This window comes from Physeter macrocephalus, chromosome 4, assembly GCF_002837175.3.
Source record: "Physeter macrocephalus isolate SW-GA chromosome 4, ASM283717v5, whole genome shotgun sequence".
Classification (NCBI taxonomy): Eukaryota; Metazoa; Chordata; class Mammalia; order Artiodactyla; family Physeteridae; genus Physeter; species Physeter macrocephalus.
This window is the reverse complement of record NC_041217.1, coordinates 82889930-82915053: the sequence shown is the minus strand read 5'-3', so window position 1 is coordinate 82915053 and position 25124 is coordinate 82889930. Positions and strand designations below refer to the sequence as shown.

Genomic DNA, 25124 nt, shown 5'->3' with positions numbered 1-25124 from the left:
CGGAGCGGCTGGGCCCGTGAGCCATGGCCGCTGGGCCTGCGCGTCCGGAGCCTGTGCTCCGCAATGGGAGAGGCCACAACAGTGAGAGGCCCACGTACCACAAAAAAAAAAAAAAAAAAAAAGAAATTCAAATCTGAACAATATATACATATGTCTATATTTGGCCACGAATAAAGATTGGGAGGGAACATCTCAAAACATCTACAGTGATTATCTCTGAGTAACCAGAATGCCAGTGATTTTTTATTTCTGATTTTTATTTACTCCTCTGTATTTTTCAGACACTCTAGAATAAACACACATATCTCTTGGTGAAAGCCAACCATAGAGCAGCCAGGCCAATAAGAAAGAAGCTGCCTATGCAATTAGTACAAATGACAGCACAAAAGCTTCAGGGTTGATGGCTCAGAGATGAGAGCAGCGATCAGGCTAAACTGGTTAGGAGAGACAGGAGCATAATCTGGAGGCAACGTGGGGTGGAAGGGCAGAGCTACTTAGGCAACAGCTGAGGCTGTCTTCCAGCAGGTCATTGGCATGTGATATGGTTCACATAATCACGCTTTTCAGCCTAAATACATGATCAATAATTACAGTTTTGAACAAAGCAGTTATCTATTTATAAGCAGGATATGAAACGATGATGGTTTATTAATTGAAAATAGTAATTTCCTCTAGATACTGAGAAGCAATTTCTTATAATTCCCTTCTCAATATACTTACACCTTCCAAACTAGAGCACCCTCTTTGTACAAGTTCGACAGGGAACATACAATCTGGGCTATGGCTTCTTCTAACAACTTGAAGGAGATAACAAGATGCAGATATTGCCATGTTTTATCTCTGTTTCTCAGTCCCTAAGTTCAAGCCTTTTTTCCTTTTCTGTCCACTTGGTGGCATTTCTGATTATACGTAAAGTGGAACTTTTTTTTCTGCAGAATTGGCAAATTGAAGAGACTCTCAAACTTGTTTTCCCTTTGACACTGTGTTTTTCTTTTTTGAGCCCCACATAGGAAATGTCCTAATTGTTTCTTCCTTTCCTCCCACTGCATCCTTGATCTGCCACAGAGTCCACACAGCTTCACTGCTGGCTCTATCTGTTTCTCAAAGATTCTGGTTCTACTTTTGCTCGTCCAACAAATAGAAATCAGATAAAGTAGTCTATTTACCTCTTGAGTTCTGAGGTTGGCACCCAGTCCTTTGAATCAGGAAAACAAAATTTTGGGATAACTTTGAGCCTTTCTTCAGTGTCTCTGGATTGCTTAAAGCCATGATCACCCTGAAAAAAAATAACACTGTAAGTGACTAATATTCTATGTAAGTGGAGTATAGAAATAAACTCAGCCTGGTCTTAGGAAAAGAGGTCTCTGGTAAGTCTAGGTAGGTGTCTCAGAGTGGTTTTGTCCTATTTAATAAAACAGGAAGGCCAAGACTGGTAATCACTGAAAACATACTAGTGAGAATATTTTTATGAATCATGGGACATAAAATAAATGAAAATCTATTCTACAATATACTGATAGCAAAAACCTAGTTAGCTCAAGACACTCTGATCAATAATTCAAGATGTTTTGAAAAGGCAGATGAACGTTACTTAGAAAAGATACTATTTTTAGAATCCACCCCATATATAATCATTTCCCTTAGCATATAATCTTTGCTACCTAATTATGGGTTTGCAAACTTCCTGTAAGATTTTAGCATGGAAGACCTTTTGTGCAAGTCTTGTACTTTAAAGGTATTGTACTTTAAAGGACAGTCTAAATTTAGTTAAACCAAAAGACATTTTAAAATTAGTATAAAAACAAGCAGATAAGTCTAATTACCATATTGCCTTCATGTAACTAATACCAATGATCTATCCTTTAATTCCTAAAACAAAACATGCAACCATCCTGGGTCACTTAGAGATTAAGCTCTTAAGAAATGGAAAAGCATTCTAACAAAATTTTAGTTGTGTCATATTCTATTATTTTTATATTGTTAAATGATTCACAGTCATCTTCATTCAAGGTTTTCCACATCAGAATCAAGAGGGGCTCAGGCAGCTCTTTCCCTCCCAGACTTGGAGGTGCCTAACGCACAATAACTCCAAGTAACTTGTTTAGAGACATCCTTGAATTACTGTCAGAGTCAACTGGGTCCTCATCTGGTTCCAAACCCATAACTCAGGCTGTGTTGAAAACAGGTTCAACCTCGAGATTTCTCTTTGCAAATGTAAGACTGATGAACAACAGAGAAAAAAATTAAGCTCCTCTTTATGGGAAATTTGATTCCTCAAGACTATCTAGATTACATTATTTTAGACTCTTACGGTACTGTGTTACTAAAGAGTGCAGTGACACTGTGCTCTCAGGCCACACTGAGGAATTTTATAAGAAATTAAACATTGATTTATTTACAGCAGGAATGTTGGTGAGGACTTTCTTCAAAAATGAGAACCCATGCAGGAAATGTCTCAGATTTCAGTTCAGTTGTGCTTCACTAGCTTTTCTTATTTTTTTATTTTTATATTTTGGCTGCATTGGGTCTTCGTTGCTGCTCATGGGCTTTCCCTAGTTGCGGCGAGTGGGGGCTACTCTTTGTTGCGGTGTGCAGGCTTCTCATTGTGGTGGCTTCTCTTGTTGTGGCGTAGGGGCTCTAGGTGTGCGGGTTTCAGTAGTTGTGGCACACGGGCTCAGAAGCTGTGGCTCGAGGGCTCTAGAGCACAGGCTCAGTAGTTGTGGCACACGGGCTTAGTTGCTCCATGGCATGTGGGATCTTCCAGGACCAGGGATCGAACCTGTGTCCCCTGCATTGGTAGGCAGATTCTTAACCACTGCACCACCAGGGAAGCCCTGCCCAGTAGCTGTGGCTCGAGGGCTCTAGAGCACAGGCTCAGTAGTTGTGGCACACGGGCTTAGTTGCTCCATGGCATGTGGGATCTTCCAGGACCAGGGATCGAACCTGTGTCCCCTGCATTGGTAGGCAGATTCTTAACCACTGCACCACCAGGGAAGCCCTTCACTAGCTTTTCTAGTGAAACATGCAACTCATTTAAACCCTAAGTCCTAAAGTTCCTGAGCAGATAATGAGAGAAGTGGTCCAAGTAGTAAGCTGGAGTGTGAGTAAATATCCCTGTTTAAAGGGATCACTCCTTCCCAAGGCCAGCTACATAATTTGCAGAGCACAGTGCAAGATGAAAAACTATGAGCCCCTTGTTCAAAAAGCAGGAAAAAAATAAATGCAAAATGAAATATAAAACTTGTTACTTTCTTCTGTGGTTTCTTTCTCAACCTGCAATGGGGTTTTTGATTTTCTGCTTAATGGCATGCTCCCTCAGGCACGAGGATCCCGGGGACAAGTGAAGACCCTCACAGGTGCCCAGGGACCCTGGCCTGCAATCTGGTGCCCAAGTGGCCCACCAGCTGCTGGGTTGCTCCTCGGGCCAGCTGCAGGACTGAAACTCTGTGTCCTGACTAGGGGTGGGAAAGTTGAGCCAAGGACCTCCCTTCCCATGGGCCCACTACTCCAACCCGCAGCAGCTAGGCGACCCTCAAGGGGTTGTAGCCTCCACATGGGGACGTGCTTAGTAGTTGGATTGGGGGTGGTGAAAAGGCTTGCCCCCCCAGGCCACCCACTGAACACAGGAGCAATGCCCAGGGTAGGGAAGGATCTACCATGTGTTGCTTAAGACACTTCGGGGTTAATGCTTGCCTGATCCTGACCCCCTCCATGCCCATGCAGAGGGTGGCAGCAGTCACTGAGTGAGGATTGAAATGCGGAAGCCAGACAGGGCCTGGGGAACCAAGGGGTAGGAGTGAGGACAACTGGAGAACCCATCCTGGAGAGGCGGCAGCAGGTGACAGCATACATGAGCCAAGGCTTTAAGACCTTGGCACGTGCCCCACTGTCTCATCAGATCTCACTCCTCACTTACAAAACACAGATTCAAATATAAAATTATTAAGAACTTCAATGGTGACTGTGGAGCAGGGTGCAGGGCCCTTGCAAGTGAGGGGCCTTGTGTGACTGCACTGGTCACATGCCCATGAAGTCAGTCCTGCTCCTTACTCAGCTTCAGCCAATTCATGCCACTTAGGAATGTAGGCTGAATGTTGGCAGTCTTTCTAGTTTCTCAGGAGAAAGCAGAAATACAGATTTTTATGTGAAATATGACTTTTAAACAAAAAATTGACAACAAAAATTTTATTATTTTATTACTGTGCAAACCCAAAAAACATATCTGTGGGCTAAATATGCTCAGAGGCCATCAGTTTGTTAAGCCCTGATGTAATGATTGTGCTCTTTGTATTTACTGCCACAAAGCTCAGAGCCACATCTGGGGTCTATTTTGTAAGCTCTGTGAGGGCAGGGACCAAGAAGATCTATTTCAGTTGTATTCCCAGCACCTAATCTTGGCAAATAGTAGGTATTTATGAAATATTGATTAAATAAATGAATTAATTATTTTGTGAAAAAGGTAGAGTAAATGAAATAATACCATTAATAACAGTTACCATTTATCAAGTGTTACTATGTGCAAGGAACTGGATTAAGCACGTTACATACATTATCCCATTAAATCCTCACTAATAGGGAATAACATTACATAGTGCTTACTGTATGCTAGACACTGTTCTAAGTGCCTTATATTAATTATAATTAGCTCATTTAATCCTCACCACAACTCCATGGGGTAGACACTATGAAGATTATCCCCCTTTGACCAATGAAGAAAATGAGGCACAGAGCAGTTTAACTGCTCCAAGTCACAGAGCTAATAAGTGGCAAATGCAGATAGCTGGCTCACAGTCCATGCTCTGAACTGCTACCCTACTCTTCCACATTTATCACTCCCCTCATTAAGGATGAGAAAATTGAGGCTCTGTAACTTGCTAAAGGTCACTTAGTAAATAGCAGAGCAAAAGATAAAAACCCAACTTGAATAATGAGCTTTAATTCCTCCTTGGTTGCAGCTCATGCCTGACACAAGATATCATCAGAGTGCACCGGATCCTACAAGAAGTACAGTATTAGTAAAAGCTAACTGAGACAATAGGAAACAAGAAGACAGGGAATAAATACACAGAGACACAGAAACGTTCCTGGATGCCTCACAGCCTCCATGCACTTACCTTGCTAGGGAATTGTTGTATGACCTGGGGAATGTAGCTTATTTCTGATGGCTTCTTCTGTAGAGACACCACCACAAAAAGTTCAAACAGCTGCTGCTCCTGTAATTCAATTAGATCCCGCTCTAAGGTCTGGTAGTGAGGATTCCTCTTGGAAGATTGCTGCAGTTGTGCTATGCGCTTGTAGCGACCTGCGATGAGATCACGGAGTCTTGTTTTCCTTTATAGCCCTATCTTCCCTCTAGCACCCAAAGGTCATGACCCACGTGGGACTAATCTTCACTCAGTCGTTGCTAATGAATGTTGACTAACCAATGTCTGCCACCCAGACATACTTGTTAGGGCTATGACACACTTGGAGGACAAGTGCAGATTCTCACAAGCACCTGGGGGCCCTTCAGTGGGACCGATGTTCTGTGTCCCAACCGATACCTATGTATGTCCCAACACATACTCTGTGCCATCCCATCTTTCATGGCATGACACCAGGATACACGGAAAATGTCAGGTAAAAGCACTGGCCTGACAAAAGATGCCATTTTGGGGACCATGAAATCATAGGTGGGGGAAAAGATTTGATAAAACAAATGAGTCCTATAGAAGGGAAGTTCCTAAAGAGACAAGTCTGATAAAATTAAAACAAAAACTATCCTCACATTAAAGAAATGTTCTTTTCCCTTCTCTCCTTGGCATATATTACTAATAATGGACATATACTTATATCAATAAATGGTGCTAAATGCAAGAGAGAAAAATGACATGTAAGAAGGTATCCATTAGCAGACTATTTCTCAAAAGAAAGAATTCATAGAAGCATACTATGTAAACAGTATGAGCAATCCCACTGAAAAGTAAATACCATTTATCCTTTATTCTCATTTATCTCTAAATTCTGAATAATTTGGGGTAGTCTCCACTACGGGACATGCAGTACTTGCATAAGAAATAGTCTAAGCATCCCAGAGGTTTGCTTATATGTCATTCTGAGCCAATGATGGAAAGACTCATCCTCTAATTGTTTTGCTTTTCTTTTGAGATATGATGCATTCTGCCCCCAAAGAAGCTACAAGGTAGATCAAAATATTAAGAACACTTAAAAAATAATTTTGGGGCTTCCCTGGTGGCGCGGTTGTTGAGAGTCCGCCTGCCAATGCAGGGGATACGGGTTCGTGCCCCGGTCTGGGAGGATCCCACATGCCGCAGAGCGGCTGGGCCCGTCGCGCCCGGAGCCTGTGCCCCGCAACGGGAGAGGCCGCGGCAGTGAGAGGCCCGCGTACCGAAAAAAAAAAAAAAAAAAAAAAATTTTGGAGTGCCTCTCCAAAATTATCCAGTACATTTACTGCTCTAGGCAAACCTTCCTTACTCCAAAGGGCTCAGTTCAAGTCAAGAAAATTTTAGGGCCTGTTTCTCAGTAGCAAGAGAACAAAATTAAACATCTTTACACATCCAAGCTGAACCTGATGGTGACTTAAGTTTCGCCTTCAGTCAGGCTACAGAATCAAACACTTGAAGCAATTTAGGCTACTGGTAGGAGCACATGATTATTAATCATAAGATCAGAGTATCAGACCTGGAACTGCCCTGTACTCAGCTTTGATAATTCAGGTCTCCTATTTTTTCCATGCTTCAGTTAAACAGAAACTAAATAATTTGCTGTGAAAATCCATTAGATGAAGGATACAGAGCACTATGACTGCTTGAACAAGTACAGCCAAAAACGCACAGCATCTTCTATATTCTAACAGAAAGTAAATGGCACAATAATTTAGAATATAAATACCTATGAATAAGAAACAGATCAGTGTTTCCTGTCCCAATGTCAGAGATATCTAAGATACTCAAATGAGTGACTATGAAAAAATCAGATATTTAATGCAAAGTATTTGCCTCAGAGAATGACTCACATACTCTGTTTTGGCTGCTGCACATATGTCTGAACGTGCAGCTCTGCCGCTCCCTTCTTAAGATGGAAGAACATTACATCTTAAGAACTACACTGGTCTGCCTCACTCCACCACGGGAGATTTTTAATGCTGTCAAACATCTGACAGTGTACTGTTTAGTTCCCCAAATCTCAACAGGTTCTTATAATGAAGAAATCACCAACAAAGTGAAACTTCGTGTAGAAAAAACATGCTTAATCACAAAGGTAGGTGCCACTCCACCTACAACCAGGATCATCACGCGAAAGGGAGCAGCCCCACTGACTCACTCACTCTTTGGCAGATACTCGGCATCGCTTTCGTACCCACTGGTTTCACCTGAAAAGAAAGAGTTTCCATTTGTATTGTCCAACAAGAACAGGCAGAACATGAGGACGAAAACAATGTAAAAGCTCCACAGACCTGGGGACTTACTTGGAGTAAGGAATAATTAAGGATGCTGAGCCTTTCTCCAAACCACTTAGCTGTATCAGGGCAGGACAGGTGCAAAAAAGAATAAAAGGCTCAGAGAAGAAACTATTCCATTCCACCTTCTTCCCACACCCACCTCCCTCCTCAGTTACCCTCTCCTCTCATCCCTAATTCTAGAAATTAACAGCAGTTCAGACTAGTTTTAGAAAGCCTTGATCAGAGTGGATTTTATTTCTACCTTCATATCATTGTCTTTATATTCCCAAATAAGGTATCAAAGGTAAAACACCAACCTGGCTAAACAAAAATCTCAATACAGAACAAACTATGAATTTAGATTAACAGGAAAATGTGAGGCTAAGAAATATTACCAAATAAGTTTATGAAGTAATATTTTACCTCTTTTATGATGCCTCTAAGCCACCTCTAATGCCAAACTAAACTGAACTCTACTCTGAATTCTTATAGTACTCAAATGGCTTTGAACTGCTCTTATTTTCCACAATTGGATTTTAAGTATCTTGAGGCTAAGGGGCTTTGTTTTTAGAAGGGAATGTTCTGTACAATACTAGGCACATTGTCAATTTACGAAAAAAGAAAGAAAGAAAGAAAACAACCAAAACAAAACATCGTGAACAGGTGAACGAAAAATTTCTAAATTAAGTCTGAAAAGTTAAAGCAAAATTTTAAAATATAAAGAAAGGGAAAAAATTTTAATGTATCAGGAAAAACAAGGACTAGGAGTCATAAATGAAAAATGTATGGAAGTTTGATTATATAAAAATGTAAAATTTCTAATCTAATAAAAAATCATTAGCAAATTCAAAAGGTAAATAAACTGGGGGAATATTTGTAATCCACATTGCAGATGCAAGGCTAAGTTTCTTAATATTTAAATAGCTGTTACAAATGAATAAGGAAAAACACAGCACAACAAAAAAAATGAATAAAAGAGTAGGAATAGGCAATTTATAGAAAAAGATCGATAACTATTGATAAACATAACTGTCCAAATTCATAATTAATAAATTTAATAAATCAAAACAATAAGTAAGATACACTTTTCAACCATGATACTGGCAAAAAATAAAAAGCTCTAATAAAACACAGTATTAATGAAGATTACAAGGAAAAAACCATTTTCAAAAGCTCTTCATAGAAATATAAAGCTGTTATTTTTTAAGCTGTTAAAATATACTTGTGAGACAATTTGGCAGCAGTTATAAAAATTTTAATTTATGTGTTCTTTGAAGTATGTGTTCTTTGATTAAGTACACTGCTAGGAACTTATTCTACAGATGTATTCTTACCAATATACAAAAAAATATGTAAACAAAAAATGTATATTACAGCATTGTTTGAAGAAAAAAAATCTATATCTATATATCTATCTATTTATAAAAACTTAATTATCCACAGGTTAAATAAAACGTTAGAAACAGCCAAAATGTCTACCAGCTAAACAAAATGTTTACATCTATACCAAGAAATACAGAACAGCTATGTGGATCTCTATGTGTTGATACCAAAAGAGCTCCAAAGTATATTAATTATACATTTTTTAAAACAGCAAGACATACAAAGTCTGAATAGTATAAAATTATTTGGGGAGAAAAAATATTTGCATGTGCATAATATTTTCTGGGATTAGTAGGAGGAGGTTTGGGAAACTTTGGCTTTCCATTTTATGTTATTTTATATTATTGTAATTTCTTGCTGTGCTCATTTTAATTTTGCAATAAGGAAGAAGAGAACATAAAAAAAATACTGTCTCTTCATTAGATATGTGGGAAAGGTACATAAGACATGTTACAGAAAAAGCAGGTATTTAAATATTGTGTATTGTACAGGTTTTATAACTTGAAACTAACTACAATGACAAAAAGTATACTGGGGCTATAAAATATTGTTCAGTATGAAAGAACAAACACTGTGAGCTCCTGAGTCCTATTTGTATTCTTAGCACCAAGCACCTCTTGGGAGCCCATGAAGTGTTTGGAAAGCAAAAAAAAAAAAAGAAAGAGGGAAGGGAGGGAAGGTAATTTACCTGGAAAAGACCTTACAAAAGATCATTTAAATGGCTTTAACATATTCACATCTATGGGTTTTGACGATCTGCATTCCAAGACACTGAATGAAGGTTAAGGGGTTTATAAGCCAATAGGAAAATCTGTTGAGAATCTGTAGGGATCAAAAAAGTACTAGGTTGTCCCTTTTTAAAATGTGACTTCAACACACAAAATTATAATTTTGAAGAAGGACAATAAATCATTGTGTGATACCTGATAACTGAGAGTTAAGAACTGTTTAGGTTGGAACAGATTCGGTAAAACCTAGCATGTACTGGCAGAGTAGGTAAATATAATTATCTGGTTCTATGAGGCACTGCTGATATACAGACAAAAGCTTAAGGAGGTAAACAAAAATCTGAGAACTGTGACTACTGAGCCAGGAGATCCTCAGGCATGAGAGAAATTCCTCGGGTCCACTGAAGGAGTTGGCCACAGAGACTGAGTAAAGCATATTTCCTTTGAGCCACACAAAAGAAAACAAATTTGTAGGGACTACTCCTTTTTGTGTGTGTATGTGTTAGAAGTTGGCAGTTTATGCTCATGGATTTTTTCTTTTCAATAATGATACTGTGAGAAAAAGGATTTGGCTCTTCAAAAACTTTTCTTAGAGCCAAATTTACTAAAATGTTCCTAATCCATAAAGCATTCAAATAAAATAAGAGATCGGTGATAATCTACCTAGGGTGGCATATCTGGTGGATACAGTTATCAATAGAGTGCTATTAATATGGGAAAATGATAATGTTTTCTAAGAATTTGTCCTGGTTCCAGTGTCTTGATATTTCACAAAATTTGCAATTTATAATTTATTTCCTTATCTATAAAACAATAATATTTGCTACATGCGGTTATTTAGAAAAACAATCATAATAGAGAAGAATATGACTTTGTGGTATCATGCTCCTTGATTCAAATTGATGTTTCCTCCTCTGGCTCAGCTTCTTCCTCTGTAAAATTAGGATAGTCCCTACCTCCCAGTGTGGTCATACGTTATACACCAGATAAAGTACATAAAGAAATTATTACTTCATTCAGTAAATGGTTGCTATTGTTATTAACAATAACCAGAAGTATTTCTTCTACAGAAGAGAAGGCTGAAATGTTGTAATAATTGCTTTTGAAAATATGAAAACTCACATTTAAAATGGTGATGAGATGATTTTAATCATCACAAAGTAAGAATAAAGAGTCTTGAATTATTGAATGGGGAAGTTTATTTTAACATAGTAATTGTTAGAATGGATAAGATATTTTCATTGGTAATTAAGAAATTTCTGTCTTTGGAAGTCTGCAAAAATATGAAATATTCTTTTCTGGTATGACTTGGCTGTTGTTTCTCACTTATGAATCTCACAGACAAAAATTGCTAAACTCCACATCTTTTGCCAGACAACCAAGTTAAAGTTGTAAAGGAAATGCTACAATAATAATTCCCTATAGATGATGAAAGTTTCTTAATTAAGACAATCTAAGTTTTATCTAGGCATCTGAAGGATAAAACTACTGAACTTATTAGATGACTATAGGTTGAGTACCACATACATTCAGTATATATATACTTAATATTTTCATTTCTCCACTGAGAGAGTCTATACTGACAAAAGACTATAAATCAAAGTAGTACTACAAAATAAGGATGCAACCTGTCCATGAAAATTAGTCTCATTGGTTTATAACTATTTTTTAGTTTATTTACTTATTCATCCAATAGTTATTACTTGGTACAGAACTAAACAAAAGGGATTTGAGGAAGAACAAGAAATAATCCCTTAGCCTAAAGAAGTTTTGTGTTTAAGTGGGATAGACAGGTAAGTAAACCAAAAATTATAATTCACATCAAACATTATTCGCCCCTCATATGCTAATAGCTATGGACAGTTGGAACAATTCTTACCTTTAGAGGGAGGTACATCTTTTCCAGTGTAAGGGTGTAACTTAACCCTCTTCTTCCCTCTCTTAGATTCAAATATATCATCTATTTTCAATACAAGCTGGAAAAAGACCAGAAAAGTACAAGTTAAAACAAACACCAACAAGTTTTGCAGCTTGATATTAACTTATTAGTGATTCTCGTTCAGAGAAAGATCCATTTTATAAATAAAAACCTTTACCTTTTTCAATTTTGAATCTAAAATTATCTTTAGTAAGATGATATGCTATTCTAATACATACTCCATTTAACATGGGTAAGAGAAGTGGGAAAGGATATTTCCTTTCCAGAGGAATTCAGCACAGGCTCTTAGAGAGATTGCTTGTCATTCCATGTCACAACATGCAGGAAATCTGGCTACGGCACTCCATATATTGACCAAGCCTTACCAATGGACTCAAGTTTTTGCTTGCCCAGAGTAAGAAGAGGGATATTTACTCACTTGTAAGGCAGGGTGAGGCACAGTTATGTCTGCTCCCAGGAATTTTTGCAAAGAGAGGATAATCACGCTTAGAAAGCTTTAGTCAAAAGGAATACTCCTTTGCTACTGGGAGCACTAATATTATAATTTATTTTGGAAACATGTCATAAAAATAGGAGATTCTCAAATATGCCCAAGTACAAAACAATGTTCCATTTAATATGCATTATTCGTTAAAATTCTTTCTTTGCTTCTGGGAAGTGTGTATAAGAGACAGACAGCCAGACTGGGCTTAAAAAAGAGAAAAGAATTAAAGCTGATCAACAGCCACTTTTAAAAGGAGAAACTGATTAGTTTTTCTATGTATATTTTTCTTAAAATTCCAAACTTTTTCTTAACTATCAATCTTGATTTAACATATTTAATGCCCAGAATTACAGTTGTTAGGAACATTATATAATATGATAACCAACAAAGTTGCTTGAGAAAAATGCTCTTGTTTTTTCCTTTGTCCTTGTTTCTCTAGCAATCCTGGCAATCCATAGGCAGTGAATCAGTCCACTGCAAGAAAAATAACATGTGAGAAACATGTGCTTCCAATATGCAGATTATTCCCACATTTTTGGATGAGTTATTAAAGATTTTCATAGCTATAATTCAAATGAAAAGTTACCAATATTCTTAAATATTATTAAAAAAATAAGAGAATCCAACATAAAAAGGTATTGCTAGGGGCTATAGGAAAGATGTATAAGAGTAAACATGTATTTTGGATACATAAGGACCAAAAATAGTAGAATTATTAATGTGTATTTGAAAAGTATACTTAAAAGTATACTCAAATGTTATAAAGGAAAGGGAACTATCTATTCTAGAAATATGAGATAAAGTAATAAAATTTAAATTTTGATTATGAGCTAGGAGCCTATAATTACCTTCTAGTTACAGGAAATACTGTAGAATATTCTTCCTAAGAAATGATGGAAACCATACTACTGTACACACTTGACACAAACAATATAAAACATTACGAAATCTACTCTAGCAAACAATCCCACACAGATTGCCACAGTAGAGAAAGAAAGGAAGGGTAGGGAAGAGGCATATGGACTAGATCAGTTACTTTCAAACTATGAAACCAGTTTCCCTTCCAGAGATAGCTCTAGTCATCAAAGAGGAAATAAGTGAAAACTGCTTTCCTCGTGGAACGTTGTTCCTGAAGATAGTCCAAAACCAAAATTTGTATTGCAAATGAAACATCCTAAAAGGATTTAATCCAAGGAGGGTCACAGGTAGAAATGCTAACAGTCTGTTCCTGCCTGACAATCAAGAATTCATCACCATTTTTCTCTTCCCCACTTCTCAAAAAAACCTTTGGGAAAATATCAGAACAGGAAAAGTTGGATCATCTCACCTATAATCAGAAAGAGAACAAGCTTTGAGTACTCAAGGGATCCACAGTACATAAAATACTGAGGCATGAAATCAAAAGCACTGCAAATATACTTGGGTCTCATTAAATTCCACAATCCATAATTTCTAAACATTTGTTAATGCTATTCCAAGAACCACATCTTAAATACAATTCCTTATGTGTTTGTGTTCTAGCCCCTGTGAACACATGATCTGCTGTTTCTGGAACATGTGGAAGGCTGCTTTGTTGTGCCAGCAATTCTTTTTTTTGGGAAGTATAGTTGATTTACTATGCTGTGTTAGTTCCTGGTGTACAGGAAAGTGATTGTTATGCATTATATATACATATATCCTGGAAATTCTTTAAACCTCTGATTTTTAAGTAGTCCTCACCATACACAGGAGAATAAACACCTAAAGATTTTTTTTTCCAGAGAGATCAGTTTAGTGCTTTAAAAAAACTCTGTGTCTTTAACACTTCACATATTAAAGAGGGAGGGGCAGGAAATGGATCAGAAGAATTAAAGTAACTGTGGAACAGAATATTTCCCAAGGAACCAATCAGCAGTTACTACACCAAGAAACAGCTATGACTTTTGTTTAATGTTAAAATCAGGTATAGAAATCATGTGGTAAATGAATATAGCTAAGTCAGATGGGATTAAAGACAGGAATACTATTTAAATGATTTTATTTCTGCACAGTAATCCTGAAAACATTCTGAATTACAGAACAAAATAACATAAAGAGTTTTTAAATATTTTCACGTAATTTCTTAAATGTCTCTCCTAAAAAAATATATATTACAAATAATCCAAATTTCTTTATTTTGGTTCAGTGGCTCTCATTGAGATGATTTACAGACTTATTGCCTTTTCTCCCTTGAGAGAGAAGTCATTTATTTAATATAATTGGCAAAAATTTCTTTTTCCAAGTAATAGTAAAATTTCTTTTTTCCTTCGAGTGGACATTTTTGGCATATACTTTGTCATTACCGAGAATTTGTAAACTCAGGCACAAAACTGAATTAACTTTGGCTGTTATACAAATGAGTGAGAACAACACTGAAGCCAGCTTACTAGAAGGTCCTTTTACATGAGGTTCTAGGGCTTCCTTCACACCGGCAGCTGATTTTAATGAGAACTAAGGTAACTAGAGTGAAGCCCTCCATCTAAAATCAATTTTCCAAATCCACACACACACACAAAAACCTTGGCAAAAGCCATTCATGCATTTTTCTTGCATGAGCAAAAACTTAGCTTAAGGCTGCTTTCCAAATCTTCTAATTCCAGTAGTTCAGTTCTAACCTATTATTCGTTTCAGTCTAAAGTTTATTTATTCGCATTTGTGGAAATGCTGAAGTAAGAGTTGAAGAATCAAAGTACTGGAGTTCTTACCCTTGGAAGATTTTTCCTTTTCCTGTTTGCAACTTCTCCAGCTCGGAAAAGCTTCCATTCAGTTAAAGTGACAGGCAACGTGGTATCCTTTGTGAGCTTTGACCGTAAATAAACTTGTGAGTTCTTCAGTTCCATAGTCTTCCGGTGAAGGAACTGAGGTTTGGAAGGAAGCTAAAAGAGAAGAGGTACTGCTAAGGTAAGATCATCTAGGTAATGCCTGTGTTCTCAAAGTCAAAGCTATCCCCCCCAAATATTTATCTTTTCTTTAAAATCATCTGAAGTGAGGACACCATAATTTCTTTTTCACTGTTTGTAAAGAAGTTTCTTGGGTTTCTAATCCAAGTTCTTCTACCACAATGTAATCAAATATCCAGAAAACAATAGCTCAGAGTCCTCATTAACTCAAGGCAGCCTTTGCTTTCAGGGCTGGTGAGTGCTTTCAGGGACCAGACAGGTAATTTAGGCCACAGGTTGATGTGAGACTATTACAGTGCTGTGGTAACTATAGTGAACTAAAAGGTTTATGGTCTGTCTAAAGGTGTTTGTATTCAAGTCTTCTGAAGCACTAAAAAAACAAACAAAAACCTCTCCCCAAAACCAAAAAAAAAAAAAAAGTTTTGTGCTGCTCCCCCCAGAACAAAACAAAGAACAATAAACCCACATTTCAGTGCCTCTTAGTTTTGGCCCTAGTTAAACCATTTTAACCTTCTTGTAGGATCATAAATAAGATTCTAATATTTTTTTATATTATTTCTCTGGTTATACCTTGGGTGCTTTGAAAGCACTTTTAGGGGGTGGTAGCTTCCATGTTGAAGGAGATCTCCACATGCGCAAAGGATGCACTGGAATATCTTCATATGGATTTTCTTTGGTGGGGTCTTGAAAAATAATGAAAAAAAAAGTTTAGAGGAACGTAATTAAATGCGAACACTGACGACACTTAAAAGGAAAAGAAAGCAAAAACTGACTAAATATGTTCAGCTTTCTACTCTACATTGCTGTAGGGATGGAGGTCTCAAAATCAATGGTATTTTAAGCTCACAAACCACTCAGGTGTCCAACCAACCTCAAAGAATTCTCAAAATACCATACTACACACATCTACTTCTGAACTAAACAGTCCAATAAACTAGTTGTAAAATCCATTATAGAATTAAGGAATTTATACAACAAAGGTTTCAATATTAGAAAGGAAAATCTAGAGCAAGACATGCTTGATTGTAAAAGAAAATAACATACTCTAGTTAAGGGCTCCACCAACTACATACTCACTAAATTTAATTGCAAAGTTTGTGGACACCTACATATGATATCCTCATAGATATTGTCCTCAGACTGTGTGTAATAAAGTGCTGAGCCAGAATTTCTTCTAAGTTCTTCATGAATCTTCTGTGAGTTCTGATTTCGAAAGTGCTGAATGTCCTCAAATTCAAAGGATTTCCTTAAGAAAGGAGATACATTTTAAAGTTGTATCTTTTAAAACTCTAGTATTCTTTATATTGGTATGATAGACACAAATTGATAAGAAAAGGACTTAGTGTACAAAATTACAAAGGTGTTTTATCAGATACCTAAGAATAATAAATTAGGCTGATGCCCTATACGCACCATGAGAAAACTGGAGGCTTTTAGCCAATTACATTCATGTTCTTCTTTGGGTACTTTATTAAATTCACTCTGTAATAAAAAGTGAGGCTAACGCCAGCATGTCCTAAATGAAGTAGAAGAATGTACTTGCTTCCCTATACATTTTTTTTTTCTTTTTTGGCCGCACTGCGTGGCAGGTGGTATCTTAGTTCCCCAACCAGGGATCGAACCCACATCTCCTGCATTGGAAGCGTGGAGTCTTAATCACTGGACCGCCAGGGATGTCCCCTATACATTTTTAAAGATATAAAATGGAAGTTTTTCTACGGTACTTATGTCAGTAGATTGTCCTGGATATTACCTATACTCCTACTGTTTCGCTTGTATGTATTTTCCCCTTGGGTTAATCAACATCTGTATAATCAAATTATAGGTGTAACCCACACATGGAAATGGAAATTGGTTTTGAAAAGGAAACAGAAGCTCAATAGTTCTATAAGGAAAATACTTAAAATCATTACCTTTCAAATAAAAACATACCTTTTAGATCTCCCTCTGATTTTTCTGTCATATTTCTTTGGTTCAGGTTCCTGAGAAGAGGCTAAAGAGGACTCTGTACAAGAATTATTTTCACAGTATTTTCTGTCACAGTTTCTTTCTTTATATGGCATAACACCAGATTCAGATAAATATCTGAATGTCCTACGAGGTTTTGGCAAAGGATTTACAGAAGGTCCACATTCTTGTCCCTCAGGTTCAGAGTAAATGTTTTCTAAGCTCTTTGTTACACCATATGAACTACCCAGACCTCTGAAATGCAGTTCTTTTTCTGAAGAGTCACAATGTTCTAAAGCTAAATTTAAGACTTTATCTGGGGGAAGTGCTTCTATTTTCTTCCACAATATCTGTGAGGTATAGAAATTTCCTGGAGGTAATGAAGTCTCTGGATCCAAAACTTCTTTCCAGCTTTCAATTTGTTTGGCCCGAGAACATACCCAGTTCGATCCTGATTCATTTTTAAAGAAGTGTGTATCATCATATTCACGTTTCTCACTTTCATCCTCACTTTGACTGTGGCTTTTGGCATCTTCATTAATACCTTGATCAACATTTTGAGAGTTGGTGACATCCAGCTTTTTGCTCTTTCCCTCAGCAACAGGATTTCTCTTAAGAAGAATCTCTTGATTACAGTTATTATAACTCACTCCAAAGTCCTTTGGATCGCACTTATCTGGATTAGATTTACCATTAGTTCTTCCTTCCCACTGAGAAATTTTTTGTTTGATGTTTTTGCAGTGGCTTCTTGACAGTGTATGAACAGCAGAACGAGAAAAACCAACATCCATGTTCCCAGTTGGGTGCATGACAAGTGATGAATTTTACTGAGGTTCCATTACAAGTAACTGTGAAATACTATATTCTTTATCCTGTCAGTTAGAATCCAAACAATTCCAGTATTTTCCTTTCATCTTTAACTTGAAAATGTTTTAAAAAGAAAAATTCTGATCATCGATCCTTGTTGAAAATGGCTACAACTTTATCTTGAATAATCCTATTAAAATGAAATGAATATGTTAACACAGTTTTATAATTTCCTAATTTAAACTCCACTAAAACACTGCCCACCTATCCCTAAATAAATTGCTTACATTTCATATGTAAAGATGTACCTGTCATCCATTAAGCAATTCAACCTCATAAAGGCATTCCTAAGATGGTGGTATAATATTACAGAGAAAATATTACTTATGGTATTTCTCAAATTGTCTGCTTTAACATTCTGCATATTTAATTTCCTAAAGTTAAATAGAATGAGGTTTTATAAGAGATTACACATAGTAGTATACAATATTATTTTGTGATAAATCAATTCTTTATGAAACCTTCTGTTAATGAAACAAGGACCAACAGAGTATTATAAAAAGCATACAGAAATACATCTCAAATAACCAAAAAGTTTATGTATACATCCAGAGGAAGAGCCAGTTAGTCTGGAAACACACGAATAGCTGATTTCCTTCTCCAGTGCTACACTGAGATAATATTAGATCATCACATACCCTTATTTCAACTTTACTATTAGCAACACAGAATTCCATACACACCACTGTCACTAAAGATAATCCAAGGTGCCATTAACTATCAGTTACTTTGAAATGTAATAACCTATTTTGTCACTGACTGAACTTTCCACATCTCTGCCACCACACACTTGACCCAAATCAGCAAAAATACTTACAGTCACATCCCTTCCTTTCACATAGAGGCTTCACTCATTTAGGCCCATTAACTGTTTCCTCAAATGCAAAATTTGGCAGAGAACTTTTCCTGTCAACTGAGTAAAGACCTGACCTCAAGTTCTACTGTATATTGTTTAAAAATAGCAACTGATTCGATACTTCCTGAGGCAGGGGTCATCCTTCCTTGAGCTTTGTCTGTGTGGCCTTGATTAACAGGCAGGAAAATGTCTTGGCCCAGCTCTGTCAGTGTAGCTGACCAAAACTGATACACATACAACACACACACACAATTTATTCTAGGCAGAGCAACTGCTAGTCAGGACTACCATCAACTTTCAATTAAACTATTTCTTCAAGTTTGTAGGAAAACCAGGTTTGCTAGCAAATAAACTTTGATGAGGGTCTTATGCAAAGAAAATCATTCTAAAAAACCTTAAGAAATTGAACTCATGTGAGTGGAAAAAAACAAAACAAAGCACCCAAAATATAAAAGCTGCTGGGCAGAACTCTTCACAAAAGACTAATGCATAGAATGTGAACATCCAATCAGCTTCTACTGCTCATTATTAAAACTCTGAAAATCCTTTACTAGTTTCTGAAGTATACAGAGAATTCCTAAGGATTTTAAGGTGTCCTTTAGACTCAGGTTTTCTTCACTACAGACAAGATAGGAGTATTTTTCTCTCTCCTGGGAGCCTAGTCAAGGTTTTTGGCAGTCCCAAACTCTTTCGTTACTCTTCCCTTGTTAATGTGTTTTAAGTATGAATGCGTCAAACTGAGAAGAAAAAGATGAAAATTGCTTGGGCTAAAAAAAAAAAGTTTAACTTGAAAAGAACTGGCAACAAATGGCTTAATCTATGGAATTCACATACAAATATAAGTGATGTGTATTCATGGTGTTTCAGTGGCAAGAGAGTAGCACAGCAACATGACACTCCTTAAATCTAGGTAGGTATTATGAAGAGAAATGCTACTTTCTCCTATGTATTAATACATTGCAGCTTTTAAAAAATGACAAATTATTTCAAAACCAAAAAGTTTTAATGCATTCTAATTAGATCGATGCCTGTATTGATATTATAATCTGTCTTTATACATGATTGCGCAGCTCCAATTTTTGCCAAATTAAACTCTTTATAATGTGGCTTGCCTATTCTTATACATAAGTTGTGATTTTGTCCTATCCAAAAAATAAGAATCACCAAACCAAGAGTTGCCTGTTTTTTCCTTACAGGCATCTCACATCTAACTGTCCTTTCAGTCTAATTAAATTGAGTCACTTTGCTACCCAGCACCTCCTCCCCTATGGCTCTCCTAGCCTGCAAGATTCTTTATATCCCATCCTTCACCTCTAGTTTCTTGCCTTGACCTCCACTATCAGTAGACATTCTAATCCCTACGTGCTGGCCCAGTGTTCAAGTCCTAGATCTCTCCAAGCTTCATCTTTTGAAAGCTCCCTAAAGCCAACTTATTCACAAATTTGCCCCTAGACACTGCTTTCTCAGCCTTGCTTCAACAGTTCTCACAGAAACGCAGATTGAGAAAATATAGCAGCTTCAATAATTTTTAAAATTTTGTTTCTTCTCTTAATACTACAAAATGAGTCAAAAGCTTCTCCAACTATTAAAGGCTATTAAGTCAGGCAGGACTCACACGAAGAGAAGCTAGAGCTCACGATAACCACAACGGGCAACCTCAAGAGAAGAAACCAGCAACTCAGTTCCTCAGGTGGGCAAAAGAAGTATAAATGTGAAAAACTAAGCATGATTTTAAAAGTATAATAAAACAGAATGCTTGGAGTAAAGGCTATTAATCAAATCTTTTTTCCCACTCTTTGTTCCCAAAGAAGTGATTCTTAATCATGTCCTTTTGTTTTTACAGTAAGTCCTCCATATACAAATGAGTTCCGTTCCGAGAGCACATTCGTTAAGTCCAATTTGTTCGTAAGTCCAGCAAAGTTAGCCTAGGTACCTGATTAACACAATTGGCCATATAGTACTGTAATAGGTTTATAATACTTTTCATACAAATAATGCATAAAAAACAAACAAAAACAAAAAATAAACATTTTTAATCTTACAGTACAGTACCTTGAAAAGTACAGTAGTACAGTACAGCAGCTGGCATACAGGGGCTGGCATTGAGTGAACAGGCAAGAAGAGTTACTGACTGCAGGAAGGAGAGGAGGTGGGAGATGCTAGAGGTGAAGGATTGCCAGCAACAGGAGACAGAGGGCAAACTGCAAGTTCACTCACACCTGATGTGGATGGCACAGGTTCTGGTTCCTTGCTGGATTCAATTCTATCTACCCTCTTGAAAAAACAATCCAGTGATGTCTGAGTAGTAGCCCTTTTTTTCTTGTCATAGATGACACGGTAGCACCGGATTGCATTCTGAACGGCTGCTTCAACCTTTGTGTACTGTTCTATGTTCGGGTCCTGTGCCTCAAAAACTAACAGTGCCTCCTCAAATAAAGAAAATCCCCTTGCCATTTCCTGCATCATGAATCTCTTTGGTTCTTCAGTTACTTCTTCCTCCTCTTGTCTCTCTTTGTCCTTTCTCTGGGCCTCCAGTTCCTGGTCTTTTTAGCAGTACCAGCTAGATCACCACTGCTTTTACACTTGCTTCCGGACATCCTGGGCTTGAAATAAAGATACTGTACTACTGTACTCTACACAGTACTGTAAAGTACACAAAAGCACAACCTCTTGTAGCGGATGCATGCACGTGACAATGTACACCAGACACGTGAACTAACTTATGTGACTGGACATGTGAACACACATTCGCATCTTTGAAAGTTCGCAACTTGAAGGTTCAAACGAGGGGACTTACTTATTTTCTATTGCTTTTCTGAGTATTTACTTTCATCCAAGATATACATCAACTACAGTTTATCAGCTTAAGATGTAATTTATAGTATAACCTAACACATATAGGATTCTGTGCTCTTAGCCTTTGAAAAGAAACCAATCTAAATCCATTCAGGTAAGTGAAATTCTCTTGAAGAAAGAGAATATTAACATTCTATTTAACTGACTCAAGTCTATATAAGGAAAGTTTCTCACTCCAAATCCTTTAAAATATTTTATTTTATTAAATATAATCTGGCCAAATAGGAAGAATTTAGAACATTCTAAAAGTTGACTTAAAAACTGATGAAAGGATATACTTGTAAATGGTTAATTTTTGTTATGTGAATTTTACCTCAATTAGAAAGAAAACAGATGAAAGGGACTGAGAAGACTCTCGCTTCTGGTATGATAGAAAAATTGGACTAGACTTGCCTTTCCAACATAAAAAACTATAAAACTGGACTTATATATAAAATAAATGCTTTTAGATATTGAATAACAGCAAAGGACTGTGATCCCTGAAAGAAGGAAAACAAATGAAGTGGGTACCAAGATGGCCCAGCTTTCACCCTGGAGGCTCTTTTCAGAAAACAGCATAGAACATGGTAACCATGCTGAGTTAAGGATAAAGAGACCAGAGTGTGGAGGGGCAGAGGCAAATACAATCTTCAGGGTACAGTATCAGAAAGGAGGGAGCAACACAGAAGAGAAGCTCCAGAAATCTACATAGGATCTACTTGAGTCTTGGGCTGAATACTACTAAGCTGATAAGGTGTAAGGTAACACTGCACGAGGCTAGACAACATATTATTGGGAAAGAAGAGCTAATGGAACCCTGTAAAGCTGACTAACACCCAGAGTTAACAAAGGTTTGGGAAATGTTCAACTTCCAATGATCTTCACAACGGAGGTCTTGTCAAACACCTGGGTAATTCAGGATAAACAGTAGGAGGTCACAGCTTGCCAGTGGGACTAAACTAGCCCTAGAGTGAAAGCTACTTTAGAACCACCACAAAAAATAGCTTTAAAAAAGCTTTTCAGAAGGATCAAGTTGATTCATAAGTAATTTACATAACCACAGAAACAAAAGTCAATAATTTTTACATGAACACATCAAAATCCAGACACGCCACAATGTAACATTTACAATGTCTAGCATCCGATCAAAATTAGTAAACATGCAAAGAAGCCTGAAAATGAGACCCATATTCAGGAGAAAAATCAGTTAACAGAAACAGAAGCAAAAATGACAGACATGATACAGTTGGCAGAGAAAGACTTCAATTCAGATATTTTAAATATATTCATAAACTTAAAGTAAAATATGAACATAATGAGTACAGAAATAGAAGACATAAAAAAGAAAACAAAGGGAACTTCTGGAGCTTACAAATACCCCATATGAAAAGAAAACTTCACTGGATCGTTTGAACAGCAGATTTTAGATACTGCAGAGGGAATGATCAGTGAAGCTGAATAAGTGGTAATAAAAACTGTCAAAAACTAACGCAAAAATTGAAGCACAGAGAGAAAAAAAGGGTAAAACAAAAGTCTCACTGGGACAACATCAAGTGGTTTACCTTACATATAAATGGGAATCCCAGAAGTGAGGGGGTGGGAGGCAGGGAACAAATATTTCAAGAAATAATAGCTGAAATTTTTCTAAATTTGATGAAAACTCTTAACACATAGATCCATGAGGCTCAACAAATTCCAAAGAGGATAAATATAAGGAAAGCCTTACCAAGGCAAACCATAATCAAGTTGCTGAAAACTGGTGATAAAGAGAAAATTCTTAAGAGCCAAAGGAAAGAATATACATTACATATAGGAACAACAAGGTAAGTCAGAAAACAATGGAAAATATTTAGAGAATTCCTTGGTGGTCCAGTGGTTAGGACTTGGCGCTTTCACTGCCGTGGGCCCGGGTTCAATCCCTGGTTGCGGAACTAAGATCCCACAAGCTGCCCAGAACAGAAAAAAAAAAAAAAAAAATTAAAGTGCTAAGGGGAAAAAAAAAATCTGTGAATCTAGAATTCTAGACATACCCTTCAAGATGAAGGTGAAATAAAAACATTTTCAGTTAAACAAAACTGTTGTGAATTTGTTAACAGCAGACCTGCACTTAGGGCCAGGGACATAATTTGTGGGTCACAGGGCAAAGTGAAAACGTGAGGCCCCTTGTTCAAAGTGCTTTAAAGGTACATATGAAGCTTTTCCTTTTTCTGCAGGCTTCTTTTCAGCTTATCATGGCGTTTTAAATTTACTATTTAATGTGTTATGTGAAAAAAATTTTTAATTTAAATTATTAGCATGAGTTTTACCATTCATCTATATATTGTGCAATATCATTTTAAATGCAAATATCAGAGCGATACATGGAACATTTACCAATAGACCATACATTGGGCCATAGAATAAGATGTGATAAATTTAAAAGGATTGAAATCATTCTGAGGATGTTTTCTAAGCCACTATGGAAATGAATTAGAAATCAGTTCTAAACCAAAAGGAAAATCCCAAAATATCTGGAAATAAATGTTTATATCACAAAAGGAAGAAAAAGTTTAAAAACAATGAATGAGGATACTATTTCTTGGTGTTTTAAATTGGAACACCTTTTACCCTGTTAAGTTTCAAGTTACATTTTATCTATTTTTTAAATTTAATTTTATTTATTCTTTTATACAGCAGGTCCTTATTAGTCACCAATTTTATGCACATCAGCGATTGTCAATCCCAATCGCCCAATTCATCACACCACCACCACCACCACCCCGCCGTTTTCCCCCCTTGGTGTCCATACGTTTGTTCTCTACATCTGTGTCTCAATTTCTGCCCTGCAAGCTGGTTCATCTGTATCATTTTTCTAGGTTCCATATATATGGAATAATATACGACATCTGTTTTTCTCTTTCTCACTTACTGCACTCTGTATGACAGGCTCTAGATCCATCCACGTGTCTACAAATGACGCAATTTTGTTCCTTCTTCTTGCTGAGTAATATTCCATTGTATATGTGTACCACATCTTCTTTATCCATTCATCTGTCGATGGGCATTTAGGTTGCTTCCATGACCTGGCTATTGTAAATACTGCTGCAGTGAACATTGGGGTGCATGTGTCTTTTTGAATTATGGTTTTCTCTGGGTATATGCCCAGTAGTGGGATTGCTGGATCATATGGTAATTCTATTTGTAGATTTTAAGGAACCTCCATACTGTTCTCCATAGTGGCTGTATCAATTTACATTCCCACCAACAGTGCAAGAGGGTTCCCTTTTCTCCACACCCTCTCCAGCATTTGTTGTTTGTAGATTTTCTGCTGATGCCCATTCTAACTGGTGTGAGGTGATACCTCATTGTAGTTTTGATTTGCATTTCTCTAATAATTACTGATGTTGAGCAGCTTTTCATGTGCTCCTTGGCCATCTGTATGTCTTCTTTGGAGAAATGTCTCTTCTGCCCATTTTTGAACTGTGTTATTTGTTTTTTTAATATTGAGCTGCATGAGCTGTTTATATATTCTGGAGATTAATCCTTTGTCCATTGATTTGTTTGCAAATACTTGCAAATACTTTCTCCCACTATGAGGGCTGTCTTTTTGTCTTGTTTATGGTTTCCTTTGCTGTGCAAAAGCTTTGAAGTTTCATTAGGTCCCATTTGTTTATTTTTGTTTTTATTTCCATTACTCTAGGAGGTGGATCAAGAAAGATCTTGCTGTGATTTATGTCAAAGAGTGTT

The 25124-nt window shown here is 36.9% G+C and overlaps 1 protein-coding gene across 2 annotated transcripts in view; it reads right to left on the bottom strand.

Moving 5' to 3' along the window:
• The window catches only part of DENND2C (DENN domain containing 2C), a 101603-nt gene that overhangs the window by 24215 nt on the left and 52264 nt on the right, over nucleotides 1-25124 (bottom strand). For both annotated transcript variants that reach the window (XM_007119607.4, XM_055084376.1), the window contains exons 2-9: nucleotides 16826-17837; nucleotides 16003-16139; nucleotides 15464-15576; nucleotides 14699-14869; nucleotides 11432-11528; nucleotides 7328-7372; nucleotides 5115-5302; nucleotides 1167-1276 (exon numbers count right to left, since the gene is read on the bottom strand). In XM_007119607.4, the coding sequence (XP_007119669.1) occupies nucleotides 1167-1276; nucleotides 5115-5302; nucleotides 7328-7372; nucleotides 11432-11528; nucleotides 14699-14869; nucleotides 15464-15576; nucleotides 16003-16139; nucleotides 16826-17649 (1685 nt within the window). In that variant the 5' untranslated portion in view covers nucleotides 17650-17837. The remainder of the gene's footprint in view (nucleotides 1-1166; nucleotides 1277-5114; nucleotides 5303-7327; nucleotides 7373-11431; nucleotides 11529-14698; nucleotides 14870-15463; nucleotides 15577-16002; nucleotides 16140-16825; nucleotides 17838-25124) is intronic.